The following is a 15,356-nucleotide window of genomic DNA, read 5'->3' on the forward strand; positions in this document are numbered from 1 at the left end:
GAGTTTGAGACCAGCCTGAGCAAGAGGAAGACTCTGTCTCTCCTAAAAATCAAAAAATTAGGCAAGTGTTGGGGCAGGCACCTGTAGTCCCAGCTACTTGGGAGGCTGAGGTAAGAGGATCACTTGAGCCCGAGGGCTTGAGGATGCTGTGAGTTGTGACACCATGGCACTCTATCTAGGGTGACAGAGTAAGACTTCATCTCGAAAAAGAAAAAGTCGATGTTTAAACTAAACAATCTCCAAGATTACTTCTGGTTCTGCGAGTCTAAAATTATTTATGTCGGTGTTTTTTTTTTTTTTTTTTTTAACATTGTAGATAAGAGAGTTTGTTGCTTTTGTCTTTTGAAGGTTAGACATTTTAGGAAAAATGATTGGGGGGCATTACAGAAACAGTTTATATGCATTCACAAGAGGTACTTAAAAAGCCTTGTCCTCAGAAACAAGGAGGGAATTTATTTTTAAGGGGTCTTGGGATGAGCCAGCTCCCCAAGGGCAGGGGTTGGGGAACTGACTCCTCCACTGGGTGGGGACCATAGGGTTACCCAGGGACCAGAACCAGGAGGCGGTGACTTCATGTGTATCAGAATATGTTTTGACATGACAACTGGCTGGCAGAGATTTATATTACCAGGAAATAATAACTCACCCTAAGTTTCCATAAGGGCCAGGAGTTGCTCTTGGGTTGTATCCCTAAGAACATAATAGTATATAATGACATGCCTCAAGTCCCTCTAACTGCCAAGAGTCAAGACTAGACACTGTTTCCTGCTATCAAGGTGAAGTTAAATCCAGCAGAGTAAAATTAGTTTCACCACGTGGGTGTCCAGCTCTAATTATATAACAGCTTCTAATTATAAAACATTAAGAATGGCTATTAACTTCTTCATCGCATTAAAATTAACAGTTAATCTGCTAAAAGTTGCTTGTACGGGAACACTGTCAAGGCCTGTTCTGCACATACGCACAGGTGCCTAACATGCAAGGGCGCGTGGTCAAGGGCACAATTCTGCATTTAAAATCCTGCACACGTTTGAATGTTTCACTAGAGCACACTGTAGCCAGGCTTTGGGGTGATATATTTATATTTAACCTAATGAGCAGGAATTGCCACCTGTCAGGGACAGCAGAACAAAATGCAAAAGTGAGAATAAGTTCACTGTCTAGGAACAGCTCAAAGCTGCTACAGCGAGGTGGGGAGCACAGATATCTGGGGGTTCAGGAGCTGAAAGGTGAAACTGAATCTATTTTAGTCATAGAGTAAGCCGTGAGGAGGTAGCGGTGGTCTCTTCTTTATAGAGTGGCTCCTGAGATGTTGTTTCCCAGGCTCTGTCTGTCCCCTGCACCATATGTCAGAGAACCTGCCTGCCAGCCGAGACAGGAGCTGGGACAGGATGCACAAGGGCCAGCACGATGCTGTCCTGGAGACGTGTCTATTTGTGCATAGAAACTACAGCCATGAGAGCTTGAGGCACTGGAGACAGTTTTGGGAGTCAAACCTCTCATCAGGAGATGAGCAAATGCTACGGAAATGAGTCCAACTGCCTCACAGAAGCTCCTGTCCTCCTTAATGGCTTCATCAACGTTCAGTGGGCCAAGGTGTTACAGGAAAAGCATCATTCCACAGGGTGCCCTGGTCTGTCTTCCTGAGCTATCCATGGCTCTCCGGTGTCTGCGGGGAGCCCTGCCCAAACCATCATCCACCCACCGCAACTGATCCCTGGGTCCAATTTTAGCCTCCCGCTCTGCATGAAATCGCCATAATCACTCAGGTTCTGGCCACTAACAACACGATTTGCTATGTGGTGCCGGATCGCAGTAGAGTAATGAAAAGGAAAGTGATTGACAAGGGTTCTCCGGGGTGGATCGCCGCTAGAACATCAGGTGTAAGTTCTGGTTCATTCTCCTCTCTGCCGGTCACACTGTCCACTGAGAACAGACAGTGACAGCTGATGCTGAGGAAACCCAGACGTGGGACTTGAGGGGGAGAGTTTCTCCACTCATAGAAGTAACAAATACGAGCATTTCCTTTGTTAAAAAATAGAAGCCCAAAGTAGCAAATTCAACAAGAGCTTTGGATTCAGGATTTCTAATATCAGCAGGAGTTCAGATTTTTTTGAAATTTGAATAATCCATAGGACCCAAATCCCTTTGAATTTTATTCTAAGGGAATTAGAAAATCCCCTGAATGGCTGAATTGAAAAAGAAGGGGTCATATCAGTAACATCATCTCCCTGGGGAAAACGACTTCTGAAATTCCAAGCTTACAAAGTTCAGAAGGATTGGACAGGTGGGGATTGGCGGGGGTCGGGGGTGGGGAGTGGTGTGGGATGAGGGTTGGGGGGGCTGGGGAGTGGTGTGGGGTGTGGGTTGGGGAGAGAGGGGTTGTTTTATTGTTTTCTCTTTCGTCTTTTTGGCTACTGTGCGTATTCTATGTTTTCTTTAGAATAGGATGTTCATCTGAATTCCTGGTCAACTAGCAGGATTTCTGAGCTAAAGACCCGTGTGACAGTGGTTTTCAATTGGTGTGCCATGAGAGGAACTTAGATATGCCATGTGCATTTTCTAAAAACGTTAATTAAATTATTTTCGAAGGATGATCAGAGCATAGTTTGTGTATTTCTTTTTCTTACTCTTTTTTTTTGATCAACATATTTTAAATGTGCCACGGGAGGTTTAACTATAGGTTCAAGTGTACTGTGAGATAAAAAAGGTTAAAAAACACTGCTCTGTAATATCAACCGATGAACGGATCAATTAATGAAGAATATCTTCTTTATCATGTAAACCGAATACTAAATAATTCCAAAACAAATTTGGTCCTTAGGTAAACATTATCCTAAAGATTGTTATTTAGGTTATAATACTTAGTATAGTTCAGTGGAATATAAGAACTTTTGATTATTCTGTACCTGGTATGAGTGTATGTGAGCACATTAGCAGCTCTGAGCTAGAAATCTGACTGATTTGAATTTATTTTTATTTATTTTTTGGAGACAGAGTCTCACTATGTTGCCTTCGGTAGAGTGCTATGACTTCTCAGCTCACAGCAACCTCAAACTCTTGGGCTTAAGTGATTCTCTTGCCTCAGACTCCCAAGTAGCTGGGACTACAGATGGCTGTCACAAACACCCAGCGATTTTTTTGTTGCAGTTGTCATTGTTGTTTAGCTGGCCCAGGCTGGGTTAGAACCCACAAGCCTCAGAGTATGTGGGTGGCGCTGTAACCACTGTGCTACGGGTGCCGAGTCTCATATTTGAATTTTTAGGTCACTAGGACACTTCTCATGATTTATTCATGAGTGGTGTATTCATATTTAAATAAAAAACAGCCCCTTGTTAGCCTGGACAAAATGAAATGACGGAATGGGAATGAGTTAATTCAGAGATTTAACAGCTGAAAAACTTGGCAGAGCTAGGTGACAATGGGATAGCAGCGAGAAACATATTCCATTTCTGTCACAGAACAAATCCACAAAAAAGCAGTGCCTTAAAATGATGATTTGTGACTACCTTTTCCTTACTTCTTAATCTCGAACTTTCCTGTTACATATTTCCATATCAAATGACATTATTATGTTCATTTATAACCAGTTAGGTCACCGAGGAGGCTTCTTTTGTTACTGTTTTAGGTTGCAAAGCAAGTTTTTGCTTGTCTCACTTCCTCCCCCGTGGAAATCAGGTAACAATCGCTTTCTGAAACTTGAATTTCCTGGCTCTCTATAAAGGACATCTAAGCAGAATTGCTAAGCCATCTTAAATCCATTTTTACAGGCTGAATAACTATCGTCAATACAAAGTAAAGGTTAATATTTTTAAAGGTCCAATTTCTTACACATTATTTTCCATCCTTCCTTATGTAAATAGATCTCAGGTATTTTTCTAATGTATATGAAATGATTTATATTTCTTAGCCTATGAATCATCGAATTTTATACTTTGGCTTCAACAGAATATAGCCCATGTCTCTTCTGGAATTCTATTACAGTTTCTTAATTCTTTTCAGCCTTTTTTAAATGAAGGTAAAGCACTGTGAGGCTAAGGCTAGGCTTATGGAAATTTCCAGTAATATGCTTCTTCCAAGTAACCTATATAGAAATGGCTTTGTCTTCTTATAGGCCTAAATAAGTCAACAATGCTTTCATGTAGGTATTAAGACTTCGCGTTAAATACACTTTAGAATATTAAGATTTTAACTCAACACAAAACTATTGGGTATCCTGTCCTTTTACATGAAATACTCAACAAAGTTTTTTTTTTTTGAGACAGAGTCTCACTAGGTCACCCTTGGTAGAGTGCTGTGGCATCTCAGCTCACAGTGACCTCAAACACTTGCCTTCAAGTGATCCTCTCGACTCAGCTTCCCAAGCAGTTGGGACTACAGGCACCTGCCACAACGCCCGGCTATTTTTTAGAGATGGGGTCTTCCTCTGGTTCAGGCTGGTCTCGAACTTGTGAGCTCAAGCAATCCACCCACCTCTGCCTCCCAAGTGCTGGGATTACAGGCGTAAGCCACCACCATGCCCAGCCTTCAACAAAGTTTTAATTACTATTACAACTGATGCAGCAATCTTCCTGAAAATCTATAATGTGTGATCTAGGTGACTAAAGCTAGTTACTGTAATAACTTAAAAAGTCATTATATGGCAATCTAAAATAAGATTCTTCATTTTTTTTAAACCAATATCATTATTTATCTTTATTATTCTTTCTAAATTAGTATCTGTTAGGTTTCTTAATCCCACACACAAAAGACAGGAAGGCTTTGACAGAGAGCAACTAAAAAACCAAGAAGGCTGTTCTACTATGAACTGCAAATTTCCCAAACAAAAATTCCTCGTTTAAAAAATATGACACAATAGGTCAGAATCCCTAAGTTTTAAGTAATTTAGTCCAACAGTTGAACAAAGAGGCCCTTGGAATATCTTCTTGGGATCTATAATATTCAATACATTTTAATTTTGGGGGGTCAGGGCCAGGTTTGAATTTGCCACCTTGGGTATATGGGGCCGGCACCCTACTCCTTTGAGCCACAGGTGCCACCCTATATAATATTCAATTCTTTTAGAAGCTGATATCTCTAAATATTTCAGACTGGATGAGGAAGTATGTGGTCACAGGCCTTTGGCTTAATAAACTTCGATAACTAGCAGAACCTGCTTCTGATGTATTACTGTCACAGAGAGAGACCAGCTGTTCACCCCTCTCTCCCATTGGGAAACAAATAAGAGCATTTTCCCATTTTGTAGATATTTCTTCTTTCAGCACAAAGTTGCTTGGACTTTGGTTCTCATCCTTTTCCAGTTCACCTGGGAAGCTACCCCTTGTTTGAACTGAAAAACACACTTAGGAGTCTACAAGTTCCCCAAGCCTTTAAGCAGAATGTTTAAGTAAATTGCACTGTAATTACGGTCCACACAGCTCTCCCATCTAAATTGGGAAATAAGGTGGTGCCCGTAGCTCAGTGGGTAGGGCGCCAGCCAATGCACCAAGGCTGGTGGGTTCGAACCCAGCCTGGGCCAGCTAAACAACAATGACAACTGCAACAAAAAGTAGCCAGGCATGGTGGTGGGCTACTTGGAAGCTGAGGCAAGAGAATTGCTTGAGCCCAAGAGTTGGAGGTTGCTGTGAGCTATGATGCCATGGCACTCTACCAAGGGTCACAAAATGAGACCCTGTCTCAATAAAAAAAAAAAAAAAAAGTAAATAAATAAAAGGAAAAAAAAGCACACATCACATTTGTTATTTCTCCAATAAACCTTGATATCCACACAATGCCAAGAACACCCAGACTCTAGCTCATGGCAAGGAGAAGGCTCATGTGTGTGGCCAGCGGGGGCTGTTTGCTTACCTGGGCCGGGCATCAGAGGATACCAGTGAGTCGCCAGTGGAGGGGCTCCGGGACGCCGGCTGCTGCAGGGACGAGGTGTGCAGCTGCTTTGGGGACTTTGGCACGTCAGTGAAGGAGTCTCGCCCCGAGAACGAGAAGGTCGAACAGCTCTCGTAGGTCGAAGAACTCTCGACTGTTGGGGGCAGGTCATGGGCCTGCCGCCTGGCACTCAGCTCTTGACCGCGTCTTTGGTTTTCTGCGTTCAGCAGCACCTCCTGCTCGGACATACTGTCGCTCCCGTACAGGCCATAGTCCTTGGACTCACCCGCACAGGTCCTGAGCCCCACAGTCTCACTCCCAGGGTAGGGAGAACTCGAGTCTCGGCTGGACTCTTCTGGTTTGTCACTTTTCCCTCCCCGTTTTTCGACGGCATCGGGATCCTTCCTGGACTTGGAATAGCGAGACAGATATTCTGCCGCCGAGTCGGCTTCGAGATCCAGAGACACCCCGTATTTTTCTGCCAGTTGCCGCCTCCTTTCCGCTTTGTACCTCGCAATTCGTTCCGCTTTGGACTCCAGGCTGTGGGTGTCCATGGTACTAGAACCATAGGACGAATCACTCTGGACACCCGAGGTTTCTTTGTAGTATTTGGATCGAATTTGCTTTTCTACGGAAGAATCAGACGTTTCTTCCTCTTCATTTGATCGGCCTACAGGAAGACCACATGGACAATACGTACAGATTTCAAGGAAAGAAGGACACTCATTTACACCCCTAAGGATGCTCTCCCCTGTATTCGATGCGCTGGGGCACCCGTGCTATAAGGAACCAACTTCTCACACGGTGTGTTTATCTGGAATGATTTACCTGGGCTTCTAAAGAAGCTTGAGATCTGCAGTGACACACATAGCTGAAGGCTGTGAATGGGCCCCAGGCTCTGAGCCACGGGAGGCAAGTCTTAGACTACAATTCAGCCCCTGCACTCCCCAGACCTTATCAGACCCTGACTATTTCCCTTTACTTATCTCTTATTTTCTTTTGTGAGTTTAACATGTCACATGCGATGCCACCAGATGAGTTCACAGTTTTCTAGAAAACAAGGGAGGCAACTGAACTGCTGTAATTTGACAAGGGATGGGTTGTGGCCTCACATGATCTGACAGTAACCATAACAAGATGGCCCACCAAAGATGTTCACCAGGTTTATTTATTTTGAGCAGAAATGTCCTTTTCCAATTGTAGAATGTTTGATGTAGAAAATGTCTAACATGAAAATAGGAAGGTAAAACCCCAAATCACCAATAACCACAGCCCTAGTAACCTGATATCTTGATGTACTTTCCTTCTAGTCTTTTATAGAGTTGATTGCTCTCCTTTATTCCTATCAAAAATATTCAATGTGACTAAAGTTCTATAGGAAATATGTTCCTATATCTGGAAATCTTATTTTGAAGACATAATTTTTTAAGGCTTCCTAAGAGTCTACTTAATAGGCATTCCACAATTAATTTAACTCTTCCCATATTGTTGGGTATTTAGGTTGTTTCTAACTTCCAACCAGTCTGATTTTCTGATTAGTATCACAACGAACTCATAGAAGTAGAATTGCTGGCTCGGCGCCTGTGGCTCAAGTGACTAAGGCGTCAGCCACATACACCTGAGCTGGCAGGTTCAAATCCAGCCCGGGCCCACCAAAAACAATGACGACTGCAACCAAAAAATAGCAGGGCGTTGTGGTGGGCACCTGTAGTCCCAGATACTTGGGAGGCTGAAGCAAGAGACTTGCTTAAGCCCAGGAGTTGGAGGTTGCTGTGAGCTGTGATGCCACAGCACTCTATCCAGGGTGACAGCTTGAGGCTCTGTCTAAAAAAAAAAAAAAAAAAGAAGTAGAATTGCTTTATCAATGGGTACATCATCTTAAGACACTTGCTAGACTGTCAAATTAATTTCTATAAAGTCTGCCTGAATTTATACTTGTATCTGCAATATATGTTTCCTCATATACACTGACATTTTATTTAAAAAAATTGACTTTGGGGCCAGGCGCAGTGGCTTACTCCTGTAATCCTCTGGGGGGCCAAGGCAGGTGGATTGCCTGAGCTCACAGGTTAGAGATCAGCCTGAGCAAGAACAAGACCCTCTCTCTAAAAGTAGCCAGGCATTCTGGCAGGTGCCTATAGTTCTAGCTACTTGGGAGGTTAAGGCAAGAGAATTGCTTGAGCCCAAGAGTTTGAGGTTGCTGTGAGCTGTGATGCTAGGGCACTCTACTGAGGGCAACATAGTGAGACTCTATATAAAAAAACCCCCAAATTGACTTTGGCTAGGCATGGTGGCTCATGCCTGTAGTCCCAGCTATTTGGAGGCTCAGGCAAGAAGACTGTTTGAGCCCACAAGTTTGAGGTTTCTGTGAGCTATAATGCCAAAGCACTCAAAATGAAACTCTTGTCTCAAAAACTAAAAAACTAAAAAACATAAAAATTTGACTTCAATTACTAGAAATATGCATTTTTATTTGTTTATTAGTTATCTGTATTCTCTTTTTCTTTTCTGGAATGTCTGCCTAAACTTTGTTTTATCTTCTGTTGATTCATAGTGTTCCATTTACTAATTTATGTAAGTTTTTTTTTTCTTTTTTGAGACAGAGTCTCAAGCTGTTGCCCTCAGTAGAGTGCTGTCACATCACAGCTCACAGCAACCTCAAACTCTCGGGTTTAGAGACTCTCTTGCCTCAGCCTCCCAAGTAGCTGGGACTACAAGTGCCTGCCACAATGCCTGGCTATTTTTTGGTTGCACTTGTCATTGTCGTTTAGCAGGCCCGGGCTGGGTTCAAACCCTCCAGCTCTGGTGTATGTGGCTGGCACCCTACCCACTGAATTATGGGCACTGCCCTGTTTTACCTAAGCTTTTACAGGAATATTAGCCCTTGTCACCTTCATGGATATTTTCAGACTTGCTGTGGTTTGATTTTGTTGTAGAGTCTATGTGTGTATAACATTTTCTCTAAGTCCAGATATAAATTGTCATGTAGTCAAGTCAACTGACCTGTTCATTTGGTGATTTCTTTGGCTATTTGTTTCTATGCTTAGAAAACCCTTTTCCACTCGAATTAAATATTCACTTATCGTTCACTTGTTTTCAATTATTTCCTTCAAATTTATCACACAAGTCACTGAAACTGATTTTGGGGTTTGGTAGGAAGTGAGAGGAGGAAGATGCCCACCCCACCCCACAATGAACCTATTTTTTCAGTACTATTTTATTACAAAATTCTTCCATTTCTCACTAATACATGGTGTTTAAACGATCATATACTACACATAGATTGACATTTTATATACACTGAGGTCTATTTCTGGCTATCGATTTTGGTACTCAGGTATGTATATTTTTGATTTCTCCTGCAAGTAAGTTTTAAACTATTTGAGTTTTCTAGTTTTGTGGCCACAGAAAATTACAAACCGCAGAGATTAGCAAACTGATAACATCATGACGTGGGAGCAGTAGCCCTTACTCGGGAAGAAATTAGAAAACACTGACTGTAAAAAGCAGTAGCACAGAGCCTCAGTGGGGTTGGGTGGGAAGTGCAGCCTTGCATACATCATCCTCTCCAAAGGTCAAGTTGAATATTACCTGCCCATAATGGTGACTCTGAGTAATCAAGGAAAAGCTCAGTTATGCTGGCTCGAGGTACTGTTTCGTATAAAATAAATAAGCAACACATTTAAAAGTGCATACGTTAAAGTAATTTCAACAGAATGTTCTGTTGCATAAACACTTAGGATAAGTACCCTAATCATTCAGGGTCCAGTTTGCCTTTAACTCTCTGCTGAGAGCAGGGGCTGCCTATGCTTGGCACCTCGGTGTTCAGTCTAAACTTGCTATGAGAACAGTGAGCTACCTATTTCATTCATTCCTTTCCCGGACAAACATTTGCTAAAGGGCTCTGACCATAGATCCTGGGCTGAGCCTGGGGGATGCAGAAAGATAAGTTTCCACCTTTGAGGGGCCTCGGTCTATGGCAAGAAATGAAAGATCATCGGTTACCCGACAAGTGCCAAAGGTTAACATTTCTTCCTACTATGATACAGGAGGACCGTGTCTGTGACGGGGGTGGGGGGTGTGGGGTGGGGTGCTGACATATGTGTGGTTGCTATTTTTAATAAATGCATGGAATAAAATGATTATGTGCACACAGGTTGCTTTTGTGGAATACCCCACTTTTTGATACCACTAGATAAAAAAGGCAATGAGTGTGTAACAAGCCCAGCAGCCTGGCTGAGGACGGGCGTGCTCACCAATGTGGGGGCTGGCCGGGTCGGTGGCTCGCATGTACCGAGGCGTGTCCTCCTCCAGCAGACGGTGAGTCACCAGCCCCGTGCAGCTCTGCAAGAAGTGGGGCTGGGTGTCATTTTCGATTCCTTCTAGGCGCCTGGCAATTCTTTCTTTTCTGCGCGGCACACCAGAAAAGGCACAGTGAACAAAGGCAGTCAGCGCGAAAGGAAAACTTCCACTGCCTAATTCTGTGCGACAATTATCTTACCTTTTCATCTCTAAAAATTCTTTCCTCTTTGGTTCAAAGATTTTTCTTAATTCTGCAACTAAAATAAAGAACAAAAAGAAAAGTCTCCTAGTTAGTAGTCGTGGACTCATTTTATTTACTCCGTGGCTGTCTACTGAACTGAAATTTCTGTTCCTGGCCCCGTGTGACAGTGATAAATAAAAGTGACATAGTTCCTGCTTTCTTGGAGAGTATTTCCTAGTAGGGGATGAGAATGCCAAATGAGTCACACATGTGCGCCCGTGTGCACACACGCACACACACACAGCTGTAAAGTTTGTGTGCAATTTAAAACAGACAACTATTTTATTTTTTTAGACAGAGTCTTACTTTGTTGCCCCGGGTAGAGTGCCGTAGCATCACAGCTCACAGCAACCTCAAACTCTTGGGCTCAAGCAATCCTCTTGCCTCAGCCTCCTGAGTGGCTGGGACTACAGGTGCCCACCACAATGCCTGGCTGTTTTTTTAGAGATGGGGTCTCACTCTTGCTCGGCCTGGTTTTGAACTCCTGAGCTCAGGCAATCCACCTGCTTTAGCCTCACAGAGCACTGGAATGACAGGTGTGACAGACAACTATTTTAAACTGCACCTGAGCTTCACGGCTGCCCTGTATATATCACATGATTGGCTAAGAAGTATGATAACATCACAGCTGACAAGATCACTCTACTATAAAGTGTTTTTAAGCAGAAATCCCAATATCTGTTTCTAATTTTCATTTAGTTTAACAAAGTATTTTAAGCTTTCATTATGCAAAACATTTTCTAAAAGTAGACACTAGCAGTACACACCCCATGCGGCATCAGCCAGCTTCAGTAAAGAGCTCACAATCACTCCTGTTTCACCCTGTCCTGTAATCCGTAAGTATCTGAAATTGCGTGACAGTGTCTAGGGTGGTTGACCAGGAGTAGCTACAGTTTAGAATCATGCAGGCCCTAACCCTGCCCCACAGGCTTTTGCTGGAAGGAAATGTTAACAATGTTAACGTGTTTTATTTCCTTGCTATAATTTAGGTGCGTGATGGATAAAGTAATTACCCCAATTTTTCTGGCAGCACTGCAGGACCAGAACAAATGTTTTGCTGAGCTTAGGAACTTCTCACATGACACTAACTATAGGGACATTTCTAAGATGCCAGACAATTGTGTCTTTGGAGAAAGAGTCAAAATTGGTGGAGTATAAAGGTCTCCCTTCTTGCCTCCTCCTCAATGGCTTAAATTCATAAAGGCTCACAGAGTGACTCTTATTGAGGACTTAGGAAGGGGTGGGTGAGAGAGAGAGAAAGACGGACACTATGGCTGGATAGCCCAGGGCAAAGAAGTTTTGAAAGGCTGAGTCACAGGAGAAACTCAGAGGAGATTCTGAATATGAGAAATTTAATTCTTAGCTGCTTCAATTTGTTTGATTCTCTAAAGCATTCCTTTTTAGTAATGAATTAAAACCACACACATATACACATGACTTTCGTACTGCTGACTGTGTTCAGAGATACAAGCCTTGCTTCTCTTTACTTCCTTTTAAATGACAGCCACCCAAAAACTTTAGTTGGATTGGCTTTTATTAAGGTAGTTGGCTTCAAAAAAGTCTCCTTAAGAGTCAGAACGGGCCTCCCAGGTGGTCTCCCCAGGAACAAGGTCACTGTAAGCAGAGGTGTACTGATTCCACAATGTTAATCATGCTCCTTTTTAGAAGGCAGGGTATAGAAATAATGGTGTGTGATGCCTCGCCAGGGGAAGTTTGGCTAATAATAGATTCACAGTCAACAAATTAGCTCTAGTGAGATTACGGCGATAAAACTTTCACAGCTAGGCCGTACATATTTTGAAAATATCTTCCAGGATAATAAAAACCAAAGCATTTTAATTAATTATTTAAACCCCAAAGAGGAGAACAGGGCCATGTTTTTCCTAAGATTGCCCAAGAAGCTACTGAAACCAAAGGCTCTGAAAGGTGTGACTTAAACCCATATCCTGAGTAGCAGAATGACACTAACTTCCCCCCCCCCCGGCCCCGCCCATGCCTGCCCCCTGGAATTATTTCAGCTGGGTAAGTATAAAAAATATTAACACACACAGAGTGTTATGTAACTTCCACTGGAAAAAAATTAAGACCAATTTTTTAATTCTCATTAGAGATCACCGAAAATCACTTCCATTAAACTTGTAACTGATTTTTAAATTTGTCTATGGAAATTATGCAGCTAAAGACATTTAAAAAGAGTAATTCCAGGGCGGCGCCTGTGGCTCAAAGGAGTAGGGCACTGGCTCCATATACTGGAGGTGGAGGGTTCAAACCCATCCCTGGCCCAAAAAAAACCTGCAAAAAAAAAAAAAAGAAAAAAAGAATTCCAGAAGTCAGAGAAAAAGCCAAGCAGCAACGTGCTTCCTGCCCTTTTTTTTCCCCCTGAAGTCTAGAAGGAAGGGTCAGCTCACTCCGAGAGGACCCACACCTGCAGCCTAAGACAACACCAGACTTTTCTGACAACACCACCCCTTTCATGACTCCATAAGGGCTAAGAAATATGAGGAGTGAGGGTTCACAGAGGCTGAACCCCAAGCCTGGAACACCAAGCACCAGGAGAAGGACAGGGCACAAAGCAAGTTATCGTGTCACCTATGGAGATCTCTGTCCCCTTCTGGACAACATAGGCTGGGCGACCTAGCAGTGAGCACTGCCATCTGGCAGCCATTCAGGTTACAAGGATCTCAGGACAGCATTTAACAGATGTAGGGATGGACCTCGGTAGGGTCACAGAGTCAGGAGGCTGGCCCTGGGCTAGATCCCGGGCCACTGTGGAGGTGCCAATGGTCCTTTGAGTGGGAAATGCCTTCACCTTGAGCCCCGCACTGCAGGGTATGGAGTGTCACAAGTTCTGCTAAATGCTAAATCACCCCCAATTGCTGGGACACAAAAATCCCCCCACAGGTCTCCCGTGAACTTTCTGGAATGAGTACCACTGAGAACCACTGATCACAGTATTAGCACTTTAAATAGAGAGCCTGTGTCTAACACTCAGGCCCCAGGTTATCCACTAAATACTGGCTCATCCCCACACTTCAGCACAGCCAAAATTCAAAGTCAATGCTATAATCAAGCCCACTGCTTCTAGAAGTCAGCATCCATCCACACAGTGGGCGCTTGAAATGACGACGTAGGGTCTTCTGTGATCATGTTACTAAGGAACGAAAGGGGGCCATCAATTAAACTGGTGAGCTTATTAATTCTTAGTGGAAATTTATACGGAAATGTTTAGGAAAATAAAACATTCCTCTAGTGAACAAATAATTACCTCTTAGTCTATTCTTTCTTTTTCAGTTTATGAGATATGCCCCACTTCCTAGAGATAAGATGATAAGAAAGACATGTACAGAACAAAAAGAGATAATAAAGAGACATTCTGAGTTGGGCTTATTTTCCCCAGGCCTATAATTTAAATGCAAAACGAGTATAACAAATATGTAGTATAAACAGTAATTCTGTTTGTTTCATAATATAATTAATGCTATAAACATGGTTTTATGTTAGGTGTGGCATAAAACCGATACTAAAAATATTACAGATGGAAGTCATCCCTGCTGTGGAAATCTATGTTATACCTCCTTGTCTCTGGTTTTGTTTTTTGTTTTTTATTTTGCAGTTTTTGGCCGGGGCTGGGTTTGAACCCGCCACCTCCAGCATATGGGGCCTGCGTCCTACTCCTCTGAGTCACAGGCACTGCCCCCCTAGTTTCATTCATAGAGACTACTTATAATTCTACCAAAGTTATCTTCTGATTGATAATCTGGAAGGTTTCTTTTCTTTTCTTTTTTTCTTTTTTTACTTTTATTCTTTTTTTTTTATTTTTTATTTTTTGAGACAGAGTCTCATGCCACCCTTGGTAGAGTGCTGTGGAGTCACAGCTCATAGCAACCTCTAACTCTTGGACTTAAGTGATTCTCTTGCCTCAGCCTTCCCAAGTAGCTGGGACTACAGGCATCCGCCACAATGCCTGGCTATTATTTTTGGTTGGTCACTGTTGCTTGGCAGGACCAGGCTGGGTTTGAACCCGCCAGCCTCACTGTATGTGGCTGGCGCCCTTTTTTCATTTATAGAGACTACCTACAATTCTACCAAAGTTACCTTCTGATTGATAATCTGGAAGGTTTCTTTTCTATTAAAATAAAAAAAAAAAGAAAAGTTAGGGTGGTGCCTGTGGCTCAAAGGCTTCAAACCCGGCCCCAGCCAAAAACTGGAAAAAAAATAAAAAGTTATGTAATTTCAAGCTTATAGAAAACATAAAAGATATTTTTCACAACAGTCTAACAGTTTCTTACTGCACTTGCTTTATTTTTTCTCTCTCCATAGTTATATGTGCATGTGTATGTGTATATAGCTACACATGCACATATTTACATAATATATTCTCTGAACCACTTAGAATAATGCGTGGCATGGTGCCCCTTTTTCTGTGTGTATTTCCTAAAAATAAAAGAAAAGAATGTTTCTAAAATTAGAGAGACCCTACAGCTGTAATTCAACTGACCGTGTGCTGGGTCATAATTATAGCTCATAAATGGATCAGGTTTAATGATGGTAACTATTATACAATCCAGATATAAATAAGCACAGATGGTCTAATTTCCATTGTAATAAGGCATTTTGTGCTTTGCTTTCAAATACCATAAGACTTCTAAATATATCAACTTAGTCTTTATTATACCTGCTACCTGGGTCTGTCACTCTTGTTTGAGTAATTCAGAGTGGTACGTCCATGGCAATATGATTCTGAGTCTATTTAGTTATTTCTATTAGGAGTTGGGTGGTTGGTTTTCAGGTGAAGCAATTTAAGGGATTCTGACAGCATGGCCATAATACTTCATAAAGTTATTTACCTATCTAATGTACTTTACAACAAGAATATATGGGCACCAGCCACATACACCTAAGCTGGCAGGTTCGAATCCAGCCTGGGCTCGCCAAAAACAACAATGAC

General features: G+C 42.4%; 1 protein-coding gene across 1 annotated transcript in view; it reads right to left on the reverse strand.

Annotated features, from left to right (window-relative positions):
* SVIL (supervillin) overlaps positions 1-15,356 on the reverse strand; it is a 237,409-nt gene that overhangs the window by 81,792 nt on the left and 140,261 nt on the right. Inside the window, exons 6-8 of the mRNA XM_023511420.1 lie at positions 10,367-10,424; positions 10,122-10,273; positions 5,848-6,535 (exon numbers count right to left, since the gene is read on the reverse strand). Coding sequence (XP_023367188.1) covers positions 5,848-6,535; positions 10,122-10,273; positions 10,367-10,374 — 848 coding nt within the window. The 5' untranslated portion in view covers positions 10,375-10,424. The remainder of the gene's footprint in view (positions 1-5,847; positions 6,536-10,121; positions 10,274-10,366; positions 10,425-15,356) is intronic.

This window comes from Otolemur garnettii, unplaced genomic scaffold (genome assembly GCF_000181295.1).
Source record: "Otolemur garnettii isolate 467f Iridium unplaced genomic scaffold, OtoGar3 scaffold00019, whole genome shotgun sequence".
Taxonomy (NCBI): Eukaryota; Metazoa; Chordata; class Mammalia; order Primates; family Galagidae; genus Otolemur; species Otolemur garnettii.